Source organism: Biomphalaria glabrata, chromosome 2 (genome assembly GCF_947242115.1).
Source record: "Biomphalaria glabrata chromosome 2, xgBioGlab47.1, whole genome shotgun sequence".
Classification (NCBI taxonomy): domain Eukaryota; kingdom Metazoa; phylum Mollusca; class Gastropoda; family Planorbidae; genus Biomphalaria; species Biomphalaria glabrata.
Window position 1 is genome coordinate 28,230,777 of NC_074712.1, and position 21,518 is coordinate 28,252,294.

The following is a 21,518-nucleotide window of genomic DNA, read 5'->3' on the forward strand; positions in this document are numbered from 1 at the left end:
ATCATTTTGCTGGTCGGCATGGGCCTTTGATGGCACTCCCATTTTTTGTTTTGCTCCTTCCCTCACCCGTTTTTTAATGGTTCCATTGAAAGTTAACGAAAAAGAGGGATGGGAGAGTTTAACTTAGAAAACATTGATATAACGCGGCAAAAGGGAAGACAATTAGCTCTTTAACAAACTTAATAGAAGTTAACAAACACATACACACAGCCGCGAAATTGCAAACCACCCAACTTATTCATAGCTCAATATGGGTATAAAGTTCTACTTTCTGCGATTTGAAAAGAAAAAGTAAGTTTCTTGTTGTTTATTTGTAATAACACAGATCTAAAAATACTACACTTAAGGCTTACAAAAAAAAAAAAAATGTATTACAACATAAATCTAGATCTAAATCATTTTCATACCATTATGATTAATGGCAAACTTATGCTTAGTTTGAAGTCATTAATAATGAAAATTATTACCATAATTAAAATAATTTATATAGCGCTGTCACATCCGATATTTAATGAAAGGAGATTTAGAATCATTTATATATATATATATATATATATATATATATATATATATATATATATATATATATATATATATATATATATATATATATATATATATATATATATATATATATATATATATATATATATAAATATATATAGTTCGTCCATCGTAGTTCGATGAAGACCACTCTGTCCAGGGGGCTGAGGGCTTTGCACTGGGGTTTTATGTCTCCTCGTGTGGCTGGTGAGACCTATGTGAGCCCGGAATGTTCAGCATCACACTGGGCAGGTTATTCCAGCTGGAGCTAGTGTCATTGGCCTTGCTTTTCTTCTCTGGGGTTTTTCTTCTGCCAGCATTGTTCTCTTTTCCTCAGCAACCTGTGCGCCGGTTTTCACAGCGCGACGTCATGATGCTCTGTCATGTGCCTCTGTCTCCCAGTTGGCTGGGTCTATGCTGAATGCCTTCAGGCTTAGTTGGTCATACAAGAGTCGTTTAGGGATGTGGTGGTCTTTCATTCTACATACGTGTCCTGCCCATCGCAACTGGGACTTCATCAGGATTGTGTGGATGCTTTGCAGACTCGCTCTTTGAAGGACTTGAGTATCTGGTATTTTGTCTTGCCATTTGACATTCAGTATTTTTCACAGACATGTCATGTGGAAGTGATTCAGTTTCTTTGCATGTTAACTGTACACTATCCATGTTTCTGAGGCATAGAGCAATGTAGGGAGGATGGCGGCTCGATAGACCCCTAGTTTTGTATTTGTGGTGATATCACTTTAAAGGAATGGGTTGCCTGAGTCAGCCAGGAAAACCAATGATTTAGCATATTTTAAGTCACAGATCAACATGCATGACTAGATTGACACGTGAAATGCGTACAACCTAATTATTTTATTTTTTTGAAGAAACGTCTGTAATCTATAAGTAATACCAAATAGCTTCAAACTCATTAAGGCTGCTTATTGTAGTGTTTATAGTTTTCAGACTACATACATGTATAAATAGAATACATTATATATGCCTACGAAAGCATACATTCAGTTTTCGATGCGTTATCAAACTTTATATATATTTTTTGAATAGAATAAGGCGTACACCTAAGATAAAACACAAGGGCGTAGACGAGAGGGGAGGAGTTCAAACCATCACTGGCCTCAGACCTCATTGTCTGAAAGGGAAACTTTACTTACTTCCTCAGTGCAGCCAACTTAAGCAAACTAGTCACCAAATTTCATGAGCGTAGCCAAAAGGGGTTTGTGGTTCCCCCCCCCCCTTTAATACAAAACTAAAGCATTTTACTATTTTCTACCAGTCGCTGGACTCCAGTGAATAGAAGATTTAGTTTTTGATTTTTTTAGCGGAAGAGTAGCATGTTAATTGCACTGTAGATACCTCAAAATATGCATTTTTTAATGTTTAAAATAACGGAAATAATGCTTGGATCCGGAGCTTTGCCCCGGACCCCACTGGGGGAGCTTGCAGCGCTCCCCCAGACTCCCTATCTGTCCCTTGGCGGTGTGTACTGCCTTTCACTAATTATAGGAAGAGAGTATTCTAAGGTAGAAAAAACGTTTAAAAAATGAAAGATAAGAATGAAATGAAGATAAATTACACACACACACACACACACTAATATATATTGTTACGAACCTCACTATCCAGGCTCTCTGCAAACTGCACCACACGACACCAACTTAAAGAACTTGACAACTCAGGGCTCCAAAATAACGTAATAGTTTAATGTCAGTAAATAACAGCCAATACTGTACAATTGGCAACACGTAACACAGGCTGTACAAATATCTCTCCGTATCAACCGTACCGCCGTATCAACTCTTGCACTGGCCTCTCCGTCTCGTTCCGGGCTTGCACTGTGTTCAATAGTTCAGGACTGACTTCACACACTAGGCTCGTTGTGTCGGACTCGATCGCAGACCAAGATCAAGACGCCAGCCGTCTCAACTGTACTTGACAGTACTCCGCACTGAACCGTCGTAATGCTCCGTACAGAACCACACCGCTGAACTGTCCTGTAGTCGACCGGACTGTAGTGAACCGGGCTCTGAACCCCTGCCGTGAACCTTGCTGTAACGAGCCCCTTTTCTCGACCGTCTTGACTGCGACACCTCCGCTCTTATATAGGGTCCCTACTGGCCTTCTCGAACCGGACAGATCGCCGCTCGACGTTTCCAGGTGGTCAGATGACTACAACTCTCGTGACGCTCCTGAGCTCTGTTAACGACGTCGATCCTTCCCGAACCGCCGTCGATCCTTCCCGAACCGCGTGTTGACACTCGTCTCGGCTGACCGTCGTAACTCGTCACGGTTGACCGCTCGTCTAGCGCTGGCCTGGGGCGATTTGCGTCGGCTGACTACATGCACACCACTACCCCCATCTGTGCCACCACCAGGTTTATAACAATATATATATATATAAATTGCGGAGGGGGTTTAACCCCCCCCCCCACACACCGAAAATATATGACATGCTATTTGTGGGCCGGTTTATATGGTAATGCCCGGGCCGATTTTGATACCCAGTACGCCCCTGGTGCATCCGGTGTACGGAATAATGAAAGTGTTGATATTGTATGTATATATATTCTATGAGCTCTTTTGCAGACTCTTTTGCAGACTGTGGCAAGAAAAACTGCTGTGCAGTTCTATAAGCTATGTATATGTTATAATTTGTTGTTTTTTTTATGCTTTTTAACTTTGCATAATTAATTATTTTAATCTCATCCTTTCGAAGTACAACATTGTGGAACTATTTGATTTTAACTCTATGATTTTGAAATACTATAAAACTTATTTCATAATAAATGGGCAGCTATCTAGCAGCAACTTATTTCAAAACAAATGGGCAACTAACGAGCTGTAAAAAAGAAGGGTATATACGAGGATTAACTATTACAAATTGATATATTATTAAAATTCTAACTACTTTTTTTTATTTGGTTGGAAACAGTAAAGTTTAATTTTGTGTCCTGGACATTATTTACTTGGGCTGTGGCTCAAATATAGAACATACAAGATGTCCATGAATGACTATGATAGGACTATTAAATTTTCTGCGACTTCTCCAAAATCCGATTTCACCATATTTGATGCTTCATGACATTTAAAGTTTAGGTGCAATGCAAGGCCACTTTTCTCTTCAGAAACCTGAACGATTTTTAAAAAAATATATACAAATTCATCGCTACACAAAATCTAGTAAATGTGATTCAACCTGATTTACAGCTTAGGCCTACATATTTTTTAAGAAAGAACAAGTCATAGGAGATTAACATTGAAGCAAAATAAATCGATTTTTAGTTAACATTTCAAATACACGAGTTTGTCTTTGTTCATGCATGTACAATGTATTCTTTTTTACTGAGAAAGTTTGTCCTTTGTTTCATGTCCTGCACCATCTGCCCCGTGAGGCCCGCACCACCACCCGCACATGGCTATACTATAGCTACGCCCCTGTTGTGGCATTTTACGTCTAGGGAGACTTAGATTAGATCTTGTAGAACTTCTAAAGCTAGACCTAGATGCTAAAAAAATGAGAACAGAATGACAAAATAAAAAGAGCAAGAATTAAATACAATATACGAGATAATTTAATGCAGGTATAGATCTAGATTTAACACAAAGCCGTCAAAGAACAAGATAGGGTCATATAAAAGTGCCGAAAATGTTACCTGACGACCTCATCCAAATCTAGATCTTGAAACTATTTTTAAATCCCAACCTAACACCCCTGCAGGAATGAAATTAGGTTAGTCCAATAAAAGAGAACTGTGTATGAGTGCAAGCGTCCGCCATTGATCTTGCTAAACCGGCAATACCTTGTTTTCGTTCAAATTTGTTTACTAACACTGTTTGGATTAGCAATTAGAGGAGTATAGTTTTTCGCAATTAATTTTGGAGGCGTGGATATTAGATCTACGATGAGCGCCACGAACATTGCAAGGAGAGAGCAAGACGAAGTAAGTAAACATAAAACAAGTTGAAGTTTCTTTCAAAACATTTTGTTTGAAACTTTTCGTTTCCGCTTGTTAGGCTTGTTGTCTTTGTCATTGTCTTTACCCATATGATATTTTTTAGATTCAGAGCCCTACCCTAGGACTATCTAATATCTAGAATCTAGACTAGATCTAATCTATCATGTAATATACTAATATAGTGTCTAGTCTCTATTAGACTAGATTCTAGATCTAGAGGACCTCTTACTATTCTTATTCGTAGTCTAGATCTATCTAGACTTAGACAAGACGTCTTAGATATCTAATCTAGATCTAGATCTACTCATCTAGTCACTAGTCCTAGACTTAGATTTTAGACAATTAAGTTAGATATAGATAATAGTCTAGAATTAGTCTAGATCTAGTGACAATCTGTGTAAATGTTGTGTAGATCTTGAATCAATCTTGATTATTCTTGATCTAGATCGACCTGGACTAGACACTAGCAGTGTCACTAGCTAGAGCCTAGACACTAGAGTCGGCCTAGACTCTAGAAGTAGAAGATCCAAATATAGAGTAGAGTCTAGGTAGAGACTACAGTCTAGAGTCTAGATGAGTAGATATAGATTTAGATTCTAGATCTAAGTTTCTAACTAAAGACTAAAGTTAAAGTCTGAGTCTAAGACTCTCCACCCGACTCTACCATCATAGATTGACCTAGACTCTAGACCTAGGCCTAGAATACCTCCACTCCAGTCTCTAGATAGACTAGTACTACAAGTAGTAGATTCCTATTCTAGATCATTAATAGTATATAATATATATATTATATAATATACTAATATTATTAATATAGACTATTATCTATATTACTAGATCTATATTTAGATATAATATACTAGATTACTTGATCAAGATCGATATATAATATATAATAATTATAATTTAATAATGTAGGATCTAGACATGACCAGATCTAGATCTAGTTCTAGACAATAAGTTCAATTTAGACAACTATTCAAATCAATATGACCAAGTCACTATAATGACATCTTAGACTGTCTTAGAAGTTATTTTACACGACTAATAAGAGTATGTTAAATTAACTTAAATATAATCTCTAGAGATCTAGTTAAAATTAGGCTAAAAAGTTGCTTTACTAAGACTTGAGATGTAATTATTAGATCTATACTTTACTATAGTTATAGACCTACGACCTAGATCTAAAAATATATATATATATATATTAATATAGATCTAAGTATTATAATAAGGTCTTGTAAGTGACTTGTCACATAACTCAACTGTTGATATATAGATCTTAGGTCCTAGGTCTATAACTATAGTTAACTATACTAGGCCTATAACTATAGTATCTCTAACTCTTTTAAGTCTTAGTAACGTTTTAGTCTAACTCTACTCTAGATCAAGTGTAATAGTATTTAAGTCTGGATCTAGATCATCTAGAATAGTATAGCCCAGTATTACTAAGTAATTTATACAGCAAATAGTCTCAAGGCTAGCTGTTCCCCCTGCTCCCCTGCTGGTCCTAGATATCTAGATCTAGATGCAGATCATCTAATCCTAGAATCTATGGCTATACTTCTATGGTTTTATTCCAATCAGTGGAATCACTCTCTTCAGTATTAATCAAATAATGATGATTCATAGAGATATAATATATGTAATTATTGACACATGATGGCATGCATTTACAAATCTAGTATCTAAGATGTCTTTAAAAAAATATGGAACTCTCTAAGCATAACTGACTCTACTAGACCTCAATATGCTCAAATTAGTTCTAGATTCTAGATCTAAACCAAATCTAGATTCTTTATTAAATATTTATAACTAGTACTAGAATAAAATGAACAACAAATTTAATAAGTTTGTAAAATGTTTTAGAAATAAATTTGGGATGTTCCTACTGAGTTGAAGATAGTCTACTTCCTAGTCCAAACCTCCTGCATTACAACGGGGATGGCAGTGGGCAGGGTATTATACCAGGACCATCAAGACGACTGATTGACTGTCCAGCGCACATACCACATGACCTGGCAGCCATCCAATATCAATCAATATAAGTGTCAATTATTTTTTTTAACTAAAACATTTCATGATTGTCCTAGAACTAAATGCTAAGTATCTAAAACAATTCATTTAATAAGGAATAAATTAGTGATGAGTTAGAACCATATCATAAGAAATTGTTGAATCAGTATTTAAAATCATTGCAGTTTTACTTCAAATATCAAAGCATTGTCTTTGATTCGTATAAATATGATTATGGAAGAGTGTAGTATTTCACTTATTAGAAGTTAAATGCACATTTTTTTAAAGCTCTCTTTTTGCAATCTGTCCTTGTCTTTTACTGTTACTTTGAGTTCAGTTCTTCTTCAGAAAACATTTGCTGCCATGTTTTCCTCTGATGACCAAGCTTTTCTTTAGTAAAGAACAGTTTTCAGGGACACCTGTGTTATGCCAGCCTTCTTTACTTACTTAGATTTAGACTTAGATCCTCCTGCGCCATTCGGTGCATTGGATGTCAAGCTGTCTCCACAAAGATCTAGCCCTCTTTAAAAATATATATTATATTATATGAGAGATATTTGAATTATGATTAGACTTTTATGATAATTTTAATTACCCACAAGATGGCAAAAACAGAACTCAATTACTCATGGCCGACAACTGTATTATCTGCATGAAATCTGGCAAAATATGCAGATCGCAACTGTGTCTGCCTAGTCACATGAATTACTGCACTCATCCACTCATCCTTAATCTTGCAACTCAAAGATAATGCCTAAATTTATATCAATATATAATATTTAAAATTGTTACAGATAATATTGCAGCTATTCCTCCAACCTATATCACATCCATGGGTTTGTCTCAAGTTTGATTTTAATGTGACTTACCAATGTTTAAGTTGTAGAAAAGATTTAATTTTTTGAGATCATTTTGCTACCTGCATGACCAGTGAAAGAGGTGTGCACATTACTTAAACTAAAATGTGGACCTCCAGGTCTTACATGGACATTACTTGTAAACAGTTCTACTTTCACCTTTAAATAAAAATACAAATTTAATTAATATATTTATAAGCTCTTTTATTGTTTGAACACATTCTTAAGTATTTCTTTGGTAATACAACTCCAAACAAAATCCAGAGGTTGTTTTATTGGAATGATGCTGTTAGGTCAGTATAGAGAAGAAGTAAGGTTCAGAATCAACTTAAGAAAATATTTAAATAGTTAGCAAGTCCTAGAGAAGGAAGAAGCTATCATAGTCACTATATAAAGTCTTTTGGTCACCACAAGTGATCTCCTGCTAACCAGTTCTATTAATTCTATACTGTCACTTCTCATCCTCATTGTCTGGTGAAGGCCGTTCTTTTCCTAAATGTTTCCCATCTTTTGTCAATTAGTGCATGTCTCTCTAGTTATGGCCACTAAATCCTGTGTATGAAACTACTATAAGTTTATAGTTGACAGTTTTGTGTTGGCCTACTTGAAATGCAAAGCTGGTTGGCTTACCTGTTTAGCTAGACTTGAGTAATGCTAAAAAGGGCCGTAATATAATCAGTTTATCAGCTTCTTTGTGTATTGCTTTTCAATTGAATCAGTGATACATGAAGTTATGTCCCATGTCTGTCGTGTACCTGTGTCTTTTCTTTGCAGTCTAGTCAATGTTTAATAAGAAAGATGGTTTATATTGCGTTTGTGTGTATGCTTAATCCCCCACAGGAGCCACAACTTCTCCATGTGTGTATGTGCGTATGTGGTAGTCGTTAAGTGTGCTGTGTTTAGGTTGTTTTTCAGTAAGCCATGCAGCCATCATTAAAATGTCATAAACCGGCCTATAAAAACACACGTAGAGAAAGTATATAATATATTGTATATGTGCATTTCTGTGACATTGATGATTTAATTATAGTAACCTTGCTCGAAGCTTCCACCAATTAGGAAGTGGAGACGCACACCTTTATTTGAATACGTTTATTTTATATTACCAATTATGTTAAAATTCATCAATCTTTCACGTCATGTGTCAGTCTAAGCTATTCCATTTTCATTGCTCTCAATACATCCATTTGTTTATAGCAGTGTTTCCCAAAGTGGTCTATATAGACCCCCAGGGGTCTACGAAGACTTCCAAGGGGTCTACGAAAGTGAAAAAATAAATTGGGGGTCTATGAGATGTCTACGGGGGTCTACGATAATAAATTTCATTTAATCATGTTGCGACTTTAATTTTCACATCCCACTAATGTAATTATTTACTAAACTAATCTATGATTTGTACCTTAGTTAATCCTTTAAATATGTATCATGCTGTTCAAACGAAAAATTGTAGCATTTAATTTCAATACTTATTTCACTAGCTTAATTTTGTCTACATGTAACTAATGTTAAACAGCGTTGATTATATAAAATTGGGATTCATTCTTTCCTTGTCAAATAAGCGGTTTTATGACGATATGAAACCAATTACGCTGGAGGATCGTTTGAGACGATGCCACCCTGACAAAATAGATAAAGGTTTGAAAAACTTTCAAACACTCAAAGATAAAGTTCAGATTAGACCCACAAAATTCTTCTTCGACATCATATAGAGAAGATGATGGTTTGTAGGCGACTTACAATATCTCTTTACTTATAGCTAAAACCGGAAAACACCATAGGTAAAACATTGACTTTATCAGCCGTTGTAGTTTTAAAAACTGGTTTACACAAACCTGCATCTGATATTATTAAAACAATTTCTTTAAGCAACAATACAAATCAATGGCACATTGGTGGCACGTGTTATAAAATTAAAGGCTTCTTATGTAATTCTTTGTAAACGACATACATTCAGTGTTTTGGATCAGCGGTATCACAGGCTCTGACAGAATGTAATGCTGTGTGCTTCAAACTGGTTAAGGGTCGCCGGCTCCTTATTTTTAACAGGGTTGACCCACGAAACGTTTCCAGTGTTTGGGTAAAGCTGCACGCAGCAGAGGTTTGAATTCAGTTTTCCTTCTGCTAGTTGGGCAGCAAGTCAAGGCTAATGAGCCCTTCCTGCTCAAAGTTACTGGCTAAGGTGCCAGTAGCTCACCCCTTCGCCCCTTCTCCTGTTAGTGAAAACAGTTCTGTATATCCAATATTTGAGCCACACGTGAAAGATCAAGAAATACACGAGAAACTGCGCTTTGCCAAAAATTTTACAATAACACATAAGGCAAATTAATTAATTGATTAATTAATTTTTAATGTTTGATGATTACATCATAGAACAACAAATTCCTATATGAAACATACTATCCATAGCAACGGATAATAGACATGCAAAAAGACAACATTTCCAGTGTGTTTTGGTGATTCCAGTAAATTTGAATTTTATGAATAAAAAAAGATGAATCTCTATTTTTCATTCTTAAACTCACTACAGTTAGAAATTAGTTTTAAAAAACTGGAGTTGATGAATTTGCAAAAATGCAATATAAGTTAAGCAGGGGGCAGTGGCGTAGCAACCATGGCGCGAAAGAGCTCATTACGCCCATGCCTCAAGCCCACATTAGAACTTAGGAAGAACATTTGTTTATTTATTTGAAACACTTTTAAGTAGTTTAACTCTGTTAAGAAGTTGTACAAACATTGAATTTTAAGACACTATTACTTATATGCAGTCCTAACTGAATCAAACATTATGACATAATTACTTTTTTTTTTAAGAAAAAGGTACGGTCTTTACATTGGAATGTCTTTACATTTAGTTTACACATTTTTGTCACACACTAAATTTGTCTTATTGGCTGGAGAGGAGCTCATCAAGATGTTCTTGAATTTGGAGTACTGGTGTGATATTTACTTGTGTAGCAGGCAGTGGTTACGTCCTATAGTCCTAGCAGTACTGGTGTGATATTTACTTGTGTAGCAGGCAGTGGTTACGTCTTATAGTCCTCGCAGTACTGGTGTGATATTTACTTGTGTAGCAGGCAGTGGTTACGTCCTATAGTCCTCGCAGTACTGGTGTGATATTTACTTATGTAGCAGGCAGTGGTTACGTCGTATACATCTGGCTATCACCTAAATTAAAATTTAACTTAACACTAACAGTCCAATATTTAAACTACATACTTACATATGTGTCTTATAACGAATAGATATTAATTAATAATATCGTTTTATCCCGTGCTTTTAAGAATGTGCGCTTATAATACTGTCTCTAATTCAGTCACAAGAAGCACTGGCACTTGATTTCCAACATCGATTCGGTCCAACACTAAGCCGTGTTTATCCCATCTCCCATTTAGCTCGAGCCTGTCATACAAGTCCTGGTTTGGATCCCCATACTAAATGAAATATAGATGTTAAATGTTTTCTTGGAGGTTCAGCGAGTGCCTAATTAAATTATTCCGATAGCGGATTCCAGCGGTGGTTGATTTTGAAACCAATATGATGCCAATGCCCATACATTCTCATCGTATGACCTCAAAACCATCCATTCGAAGTTTGTTTGATTCTTTGTTTTCTTGCGGTGGTTGATTTTGAAACCAATACGATGCCAATGCCCACTCATTCACATCGTATGACCTTAAAACCATCCATTCGACTAACTTATTTTTTTAAAAAGGTACGATCTTTACATTGGAATGTCTTTGCATTTAGATTACTCATTTTTGTCACACACCAAATTTGTCTGATTGGCTGGAGAGGGGGCCCACCAAGATGTTCTTGAACCTGGGCCCGCGGGTACCTTGCTACGCCACTGGCAGGGGGTCTACCGAAAAGCAGAAAACATGGCAAGGGGTCTACGAGATAAAAAAGTTTGGGAACCACTGGTTTATAGTATATTTTTTTTTTGTGCGCTTTGCCGATCTGAAGTACAATAATCCCGTTAACTCACTGGGCTAGACCTAGGTCTTGTTCATAATGTTCAAATCATGCAGTCAACGCGGAGAAACTGCACAGATTAACTAGCTGGCAGACGTGTTCCTAATAATACACAGACTGAGGGTCTAGCTCATTATTTGATGTACAAATGCGTGGTTCTATTAGGTTTTCAGAGGTTTGCTTTCAAACATTTGTACTCAAAACAAAAAGGTATTTTTGGAACGGTGTTAGTTTTAAAAACACGCCAAAATTAGCTTGGGAAAAAAGGTGTCCCGGTCGTTATTGTTATGCTATGACAATGCCATTCTTGTTTGAGTTTCTCTGTTTTTTTTTTGTTTATGTTGACATTACTTTGAGAGAGCTGCATTGGAGGTAGCCGTTATGTTTTCCTGCTTACGAAGGATCGGTTTCAAATGAACAGCGTTAGAATACAGTCGTAGTTGTATTTGAATGCCTTGAGCTGTTGACTTATAGATTAAATAAAGTGGCAATCTAACCACACCATTTCGAATGGACTCTTAGTGAAAGTTACGATATGCTAAGCTCTTGATTGTTTGGATGCTGATAATCTAATGTTATATGGAAACTATAAGTGGGTTGCTCTGTCGTGTTTCTCTTAGTACACACAGTCAACACTTTTAGTTGGTGCTCGTGCGAATAGCGAAGGGATGTAACCCTGTATCACTCTTCATTTCGCACGCGCCCTTATTTCTTCTATTCACATCATTTGGACCTTTCCTGTGCCGATATAGTTAACGAATAGCGTTGTTTTGTATTCTGAGATATTTATTTCTAAGTTGACTCCACTGCACTTCTTGTTTGTCAGTCCTAGCCAATGTAACGGAATACTCCTACAGTCGATGAAACTGCGTGTAACAGAAGTCTGTGGGAGACGTGGAGGGACAACATATTTATTATGTCCCATGTATGGAGATAAGTACTACCTTGTGCGTCATAGTGAAGTCTGCTACGTGACCTATTTCCCAAAAGGTGCCTCGCTTAACTGGGTGTGATAGACGTGTTCAGGAAAACTGAACTCCCCAATTATTTTCCTCTCAAGTCACACACACACACACACACACACAAAGAAAAACAAAACAATAACTGCATAAATGCCTAGCTTGCATTTCTTTTCTTTGATGATCTATACAATCTATAGACTCAGATTTCTATTATGCTGATTATAATTTATGACTATTTCAGTTTTTGTAAGTTTTAGTATTTTGTTTGGATACAAATGCAGCACATTAAAGGGGCTACTACAGAAATGAATGAATTTAGATCATGCTGTTGTTGTTTTCTACTTGAATATTTCTCAATGATGTGCAGTGTGTCTGTCACATCTCCCAGTACATCTTCTTACTTGTCCAATTGTCCTAATGGAAGCTGATCCTATCCTGGTGTACATCTCATGCATTCATCACGGACCAGACTTAGAAGGAAAAACAAACAAACGAAAAAGAAAATCGCGTCTTGTCCCAATGAGTAGATGATTGATAGATCTATGGGACAATGTAAGGTTTTCAAAATGGACAAAACGTCTTGTCCAAATGAGTAGATGATTGATAGATCTATGGGACAATGTAAGGTTTTCAAAATGGACAAAACGTCTTGTCCAAATGAGTAGATGATTGATAGATCTATGGGACAATGTAAGGTTTTCAAAATGGACAAAACGTCTTGTCCAAATGAGTAGATGATTGATAGATCTATGGGACAATGTAAGGTTTTCAAAATGGACAAAACGTCTTGTCCAAATGAGTAGATGATTGATAGATCTATGGGACAATGTAAGGTTTTCAAAATGGACAAAACGTCTTGTCCAAATGAGTAGATGATTGATAGATCTATGGGACAATGTAAGGTTTTCAAAATGGACAAAACGTCTTGTCCAAATGAGTAGATGATTGATAGATCTATGGGACAATGTAAGGTTTTCAAAATGGACAAAACGTCTTGTCCAAATGAGTAGATGATTGATAGATCTATGGGACAATGTAAGGTTTTCAAAATGGACAAAACGTCTTGTCCCAATGAGTAGATGATTGATAGATCTATGGGACAATGTAAGGTTTTCAAAATGGACAAAACGTCTTGTCCCAATGAGTAGATGATTGATAGATCTATGGGACAATGTAAGGTTTTCAAAATGGACAAAACGTCTTGTCCAAATGAGTAGATGATTGATAGATCTATGGGACAATGTAAGGTTTTCAAAATGGACAAAACGTCTTGTCCAAATGAGTAGATGATTGATAGATCTATGGGACAATGTAAGGTTTTCAAAATGGACAAAACGTCTTGTCCAAATGAGTAGATGATTGATAGATCTATGGGACAATGTAAGGTTTTCAAAATGGACAAAACGTCTTGTCCAAATGAGTAGATGATTGATAGATCTATGGGACAATGTAAGGTTTTCAAAATGGACAAAACGTCTTGTCCAAATGAGTAGATGATTGATAGATCTATGGGACAATGTAAGGTTTTCAAAATGGACAAAACGTCTTGTCCAAATGAGTAGATGATTGATAGATCTATGGGACAATGTAAGGTTTTCAAAATGGACAAAACGTCTTGTCCAAATGAGTAGATGATTGATAGATCTATGGGACAATGTAAGGTTTTCAAAATGGACTAAACGTCTTGTCCAAATGAGTAGATGATTGATAGATCTATGGGACAATGTAAGGTTTTCAAAATGGACAAAACGTCTTGTCCAAATGAGTAGATGATTGATAGATCTATGGGACAATGTAAGGTTTTCAAAATGGACAAAACGTCTTGTCCAAATGAGTAGATGATTGATAGATCTATGGGACAATGTAAGGTTTTCAAAATGGACAAAACGTCTTGTCCAAATGAATAGATGATTGATAGATCTATGGGACAATGTAAGGTTTTCAAAATGGACAAAACGTCTTGTCCAAATGAGTAGATGATTGATAGATCTATGGGACAATGTAAGGTTTTCAAAATGGACAAAACGTCTTGTCCAAATGAGTAGATGATTGATAGATCTATGGGACAATGTAAGGTTTTCAAAATGGACAAAACGTCTTGTCCAAATGAGTAGATGATTGATAGATCTATGGGACAATGTAAGGTTTTCAAAATGGACAAAACGTCTTGTCCAAATGAGTAGATGATTGATAGATCTATGGGACAATGTAAGGTTTTCAAAATGGACAAAACGTCTTGTCCAAATGAGTAGATGATTGATAGATCTATGGGACAATGTAAGGTTTTCAAAATGGACAAACTTGTGGATTTAAATAAAACAACAAATATATATTTTGATGAATATAACCAGGAGTGGCCATGCGGCTGACTACCAGGAAAACCTTTTAAAAAACGTGGATCTTATTCATATTGTATGAAATAGAGAAGACCTTGACATTGCAAGAACATTTATATATATTGCTTTCTTGAAGTATATCTAGACTATATATTATAGATATCATTAGATAGATTGATTAAAGTAATGAATTCGATATATAGTCTTAAGTAAATAGTTAAACTTTTAAGGAAAAGAAAACACCCCCCCCCCTAAAAACTCTTCCATCTTCCGTATAAAGTGTCGTAAACGCTACCTCCAGTTTGAATTGAGGTAATGTTTTATATCACGGTTCGAACACTGTTAAAACTGGAGTTACAGGCGCACGGAAAACTTCAAGGCAAGTGAAATCGTATAAGCCTGCTTGCGGTAAGGAAAAAAAATCAACATAATCTTTAAGTATCATTTTATCTTCTTCCCATTTTTTCTAGTGGCCATCTTTCCAAAATACATTTTTTAAAAATCAATTACACCTAGTGTCCTTTTTACAGAGCAGTGGGTGAAATTTTTAAAGGGGCGATAACCCTAACAAATTATTATATTTTCAATGGATTTAATTATCTCTCTTGATTGTAGGTGTGTTTCATTAACTCTAACCATATAAACTAGTCCTATATGTAATTACATCTTCTTCTAAATCTACGTTTCTTTTAGCTTTATATGCGACTTAAAAAAGAATACTAAGAATGTGTGGACATATTGTGACGCTATGTCTAGAATATATTCCGGTCTTAACACGCCACAAGGGTAGCCAACCTTATATCTCCCCATGCGTCAATTTTTTTTTAAATTTTCAATTCTAACTCAGGTACGTCAACCCTTTAATTCTTTGAAGTATGACAATTTGGACATATCGATCATTTGATATATATTTAAAATGGAGATGCCCATTTTTGATAGCAAACACTTGAATATATATATCTCTGAAATGTCTGTTTACTCTTTTCCTCTACCTTTATTTACACAATTCACATCTTAAATCCTGCCTAGTCAAAGTTCTCCACACAGACACTCTTGGTGTATAAGGAAATAATATTTTAAGAGAGGGTGACCTAGAAAACTTTCCAGCAAGGTTACAGCTCCATCAACTCAGTCATTGACGGTGCTCCAGACACACGAGTTTTCTAAACTTAATTGCTAATTTTCTAGACATGACTTACTTTCTCCTATATGTCTGACCCTGGGTTTTTCCATAAAGTAACTTAAGACCAATACGTTCTTTAAAAATCTTGAAATTATCAATTCCAGTTATAAAAATGTTTAACTGGGCAACATTACAAATGTAAGCGGCAAGGTCTCAGGCTAATGAAAAAGAAAGAACATTGATGGTTTCTTCTTCTTGTATGTAATTTAAGTCAAAGACACTTGAAATTCCATGCAGTGGGAGCGGCTCTCCATCAGCCTGTCCAAATTAAGGTCTGGGAGCAGATTTAATTGATTACATACCTATTATTGAGGCTCATATCTCAAGGCGCTCGGATTGGAGGCCAGATCGAAGGCCGAACACATAAGGAAATTCATATTGCTTCTCTCTACCACATTATCCGATCGTGTGTCTGCCTTAAAACGGCTCTTTGAGGAACGTTACGTTAATTGGGACACAATTGGGGCGTTCTTCCATCCCCGCCTGTGCAATGTACTCGGTTCTTAGTTTCCTCATCAGGAAGTTTCCTAATGCATCTTGTCTGCGTTGAGAGAGCGATTTCATTTACCTTTTATTTTTTCAATTTCTTCGTTAGAAAAAGGCTAATGCTTTTTACGAGCCGGCTAAAGGCCACTGTTAGTGTGCATGCGCTCTATCTGGGCTACTGTACTATTCGCTGTACTGTCTTCTCCAGTGATTATCATTTATTTTGTTTCTCGTGTCATCGCGCCTTTTAGTAGTCAACACTTAGAGCAAGCATTTGGTATTTACTAGGAGACACTGGGACTGATCGATTTCTTAATGAGCACAACACATTGTTTGTTACACGTTGATGTCTTGCGTTTTGAATATCTAGTGTCAATCCATAGACAGTCACACTTTTCGTTGCATTCAGTTCCCTTTTATGATGTCTAGCATCCTAGTCATCGCAGTAGTTGCTTTCTTGTGCCTATATCAGACATTTCAAAGCTTTAGACATTAAACTTCGTTAACAAGTTAGATTTGTTTGAAGTGAATTGCTATAGTTACTTTGTCACGTTCTAAGTCCTGTTTACAAAGGTTCTATCAACTCACACTGGATGTCTGTCTGGTTTGTTCACGTTTTTGACTCCCACACCCGATCTCGGATTAAGCTGAAATTTTGCACAATTATTTCTTTTACCTGACAACAAAATAATTAATAAAAAAATTAAACAATTAGTTAATTAACTATTAGTAAATTATTATTTTGTTTGGTAAAGGGAAAGAAATTGTACTTGATAGATGTGGTGGTATAAGTTGAATATTAGTCCACTTGATGACTCTTGAGCCTTGAGTGAACTTTTTTTTTTATGCATTTAAAAAACAAAGATACCCCGTTGTTCCTTCCAGACAAGTGATAGGATTATAGCGCATCGAGAAAGTTCAAAGCTAAACAAAAACTATTGGTAAAAATATTTCTAATATCACAGATTTATAATGTCTAGGTCAGCTGTTCATATAATTACATGACTGATCCGAAGTGATACAAATACATTTAAAATAAGCTTCGTTTTTTAAATTAATTTTTTAAAAAGTATTTTGTATTTTTCTTTTGTTTTTGCGCTTTGTTATTTTAAACTTGACTCTTCTCTGCGATTTATAGTGATGTGAGTCAGTACAACATTGGTCTAAGATAAATGTCCCATATTATTTTGTATACTGATATGATTTACTTTCTATCATGGCACACGAGTTGATAGGAGCCACATCGATACATCGATAACTTAGTGGACAAACCATTACAGCGTGTATGTGTGAGTGAGCGAGCAACTTAAGATTGAAGTGCCACAATGATGAGACGGAGAGATGGATGTTGTTAAGTCAGGCAGCTTGTGCTTTCAGAGACCAGAGAGAGAGAGAGAGAGTTTAGGAAAGGGAGAGAGAAACTCCCTGAACGACTGGGTTGTGGTGTGAGCGTCTGTCACACAGCCAGGTGAGCACTGTGTGACGTTTTGTCTTCATCTTTCTTGTTATCAGCTGAGAGTTCGTTCCCGTCTGGCTCTCTCTAGTGCCACTTTACTACAACTAGCGGAGTGTCGATGGAATTTCGATTCACAACCTAGATTCTAGGAGGGATGCTGTTGGTAGAGATGTCGCTTTAGGCACACCGGATCTTGGCCCGTTTTGAGCTCACTAGTTAGAACAAGAAGTAGGACATTGTGTTTGTGAAAACACGCGCTCTAGTGTGTCAGTGTCTTGTTGGAGAGTAGGTCTCATTTCAGTGTTTACACCTTCATGGCGTGCCACTCTAGACACGTGTCGACCTTGATGCTGATCGATAGAAATTAAGAAAAAATATTTCTTAGTGTGTTAGATACTTCTTTGTGTTTAGATATAATTGAAACTAGATTTAATTAGTTGTTTCTAAATGAAACTAAATTTAATCTGTTGCTTCTCTGTGAGATTAGATAGAGTGTGATATTTTGTTCACGGTGTCAATTTTTGATTGTTTTGTAGTTATTCTTTGAGTGTTTATTGTTATTAAAGCCTTTCTTAGTTTAATAGTCGATTCCATATTGTTTATGGAGTTCAATTCTATAATGTGACAGTGACTGGCATTATATTTTATAAATTATGTAGCACAATCAAATAGCAGTGTTATTTTAAGAATTCATTGTGTTTTTTTTTTTATATTTTTTAAAAATTTTTAAGTGTGTGTGTTCGTGTATTTCCACTTTTTTCTGTTCCTAGCTCTCTAGATGTTAATGGTCGTGTGGGATAGGATTTTAGTGGAGTCTCTGGTGAAAGAAAACTGTTTTGTGTAGGCTTCTTGCACCAGACACTTGGCTCTAGTTCCTTCTTCAAACTTGCCTCTGCTCGACACCTAATTGTGGCTATATTAGAGATTTTTTTTATTTTTTGTCATTCTTTGACACCTCACTATGTCAAGATAAAGAAGCATTTAACTTAGATGAATTCATTGTGTCCTTGCTGAGCCACTGCAGTGCAGGGTTAAAGGTGCATTAGAAAGTTATTGGACTACGGAGTTAATGCCAGAAAGTGATTCACAAGTTCATTCTCATTGTATTTCCCTATCGGGAAACAGTGAAACAATGTTCATATCTCTTTTTTTTTTGTCTTTGCAATTCGTTAAGTGTGTACGTTTCTTAAATAAAAAATATACATTTTATACACTTTTAACAGATATATATATATATATATATATATATATATATATATATATATATATATATATATATTCCCTATCACTTGGCCGTTTGGGCACCACACATGGTCTATCGACCGTATATTATTCTATATAATGTGTGTGTATTCAAGCAACTAGACGTGCTGGTTTCATAATGTTATAGCTACATTTTCTGACGGGGCTAATGAACAAATAAGGAAGTATTTCAACGTATTGACATTAGTAGCTTGACATACACACTACCAACTACCGACAACCCTTTCAATGAACTGATAATGTTGGTTTATTGAAGGAACCCATCCCATACAGTGCTCAACCACTAACCTTTTCTTACTAGCTCCTTCTGCCCCCCCCCCCTCCACCACACCAACCTATAGCCAAGGCGTAACCTTTGGTTATAAGCTAATGCTACATTCCTACATTTTAGTGACTGATTGTCAATGACCCGTGGGGTGAACCACAAGCCAGATCGCTTGACCGAGTACGTTCCATTAAGCTGGTATTCACTGGAAAGTGTATCTGAAACGGTGTAATAAACTGGCTTTTCTCACTCCCGTTTCACATTCACATACTTTGAACAAAGTTTTGTGCACGAAGAGAGAACGAAAGAACATGTCACGGTGGTACAAAGAAGACAGAGCTACAGCAACAACCAACAAAAAAAATCGATGATGGTAACAAATGATGATGTAGTTAAATCATCTCCGTGATAAGCCATTGTTGGTGTAGCATGCCAAGTGTTTGCCAGATATCACACACAGCCCGGCCTCTTTGTCTTCCATTCCTACACTTCTTCCTTGCCAGACGATCTGAATGTAAATATTGCTACACGACCAGAAGTGATTCTTAACCAGTCCGCACCGTAACACAAAGTTTATAGTTCTAGTATTAGTCTGGCAAGGTCTACACAATTTACCATAAGTGGGCGGTAGGGGGGGGGAGAAATAGACTAACCTTTTTTTTTCTGAAGAATATCTTACCTAGTCTGCATAGTTAGAACTTGCAAAGACATTTTCAAGTTTAAAATTGACTAACCAAAAAAAAACCAACACTTTTTTATAGACTAATAAAAAGACTTTATTCCCAACTTAATTACACAATGAAAAAGAGGCTCTGATGACAAGCCAATAAGAATTCTTTAAAATGTTTTGATATTTCAGTTTTCTTCAGTTTGATTTTATTTAGCTTGACTTCGTAAAGTGTTTCGGTACCAACGAGAACTCTCATTTCGGATAAAATTCTCCTGAAACATCGTTTTTAAATAGCTATATTCTATGTACGGAACTGTTGAGGTATTCGCTTGGCATGTCTACGCTTTGGCCTCTGTATTTGATTGCAGCACTGGTCAATTAGTAGCTTGTTAGAGAGAAACCACCTGCACTCAGACTTGTTCCAATCCACCATTTCCGGTGTTAAACGAATTCCATGGCAACTAAGTCTACTGAATGTACCTAGCAGATCCTCTGAACAGTGTATTTGTACTGTGGGTTCAATGTACTCTCTTGAAGTCTACTGCGCCGCAGTTTCTTCGATGAGTCAGAATAACGAAGTAAAACGGTATTTAGGACAAATCAAAATAGCATTGATATATATATATATATATATATATATATATATATATATATATATATATATATATATATGTATATAAAAGACATAACACGGGCGAGTGATGGTTACTATTGTAGCGTTATCATGTTTTTGAATTAACATCTGTATTTTAGAAGATTACAAGATTGTATTTCTTTTTTTTTTTTTTTGGTGCGTTTTCTTGTATTTCAAAAAGACAACATTGTTTAAATTGTTATTTTCCTTGTAGTATTTGCCACAGCCCCTTAATTTTAAGTGCTTTTTTTTTTTGGTCGAGTTTTTACAATAAAACAAAATATTTTCTAAAGTTATCGATGATGGTAATAAATGATGATGTAGTTCAATCATCTCCGTGATAAGCCATTGTTGGGGTAGACATTGAATAGTTTGTATGCACTTATTGAACCATTAGAACAGTTTCCTGCAATGAACAGATCTTGCCACTGCTACACCAGGCTTAGGGTCGAGATCCCGTCTTAGTGTGGTCAAGATAACACACACCCCCCTTTTTTTTTTCCATTTTTTTTTTAAAGACTACAATCGACGGTATATGAAAAAAAAATGTCTATAGATAATAGTCGGTCATTGCAAAGTTAGCTGCTAATTATTAGCTCTCAAAAGTGGTCACTTGTAGACCAATGACTTTATTATCTAGGCTTTGCATTGTTTTCTGTCGTGTGTGTTGGTATTCTACAACCGTTTTGACATGAATTTCAACTTAAGCCTGCTCTACACTCAAAGATCGCTAATGCGTTTTCCCAATTTTCTACCAAACAAAACACTTTACCTCTGTTATCTCCCTATCTAAATAAATACTAGGAAGGAGGAAGAGACTTGGAGATAAAACTATATTTATAAGGTTTACTTTCGTCTTTTAGCCCCTCTCTCGGTACCAAATCATCCCTCACAGACAAAACCACCTTTCACAACT

At 36.0% G+C, this 21,518-nt stretch overlaps 1 protein-coding gene across 1 annotated transcript in view; it reads left to right on the plus strand.

Moving 5' to 3' along the window:
* Nucleotides 1-4,275: 4,275 nt before the first annotated feature.
* LOC106059375 (titin-like) overlaps nt 4,276-21,518 on the plus strand; it is a 177,498-nt gene continuing 160,255 nt past the window's right edge. The window contains exon 1 of the mRNA XM_056019836.1: nt 4,276-4,487. Coding sequence (XP_055875811.1) covers nt 4,449-4,487 — 39 coding nt within the window. The 5' untranslated portion in view covers nt 4,276-4,448. The remainder of the gene's footprint in view (nt 4,488-21,518) is intronic.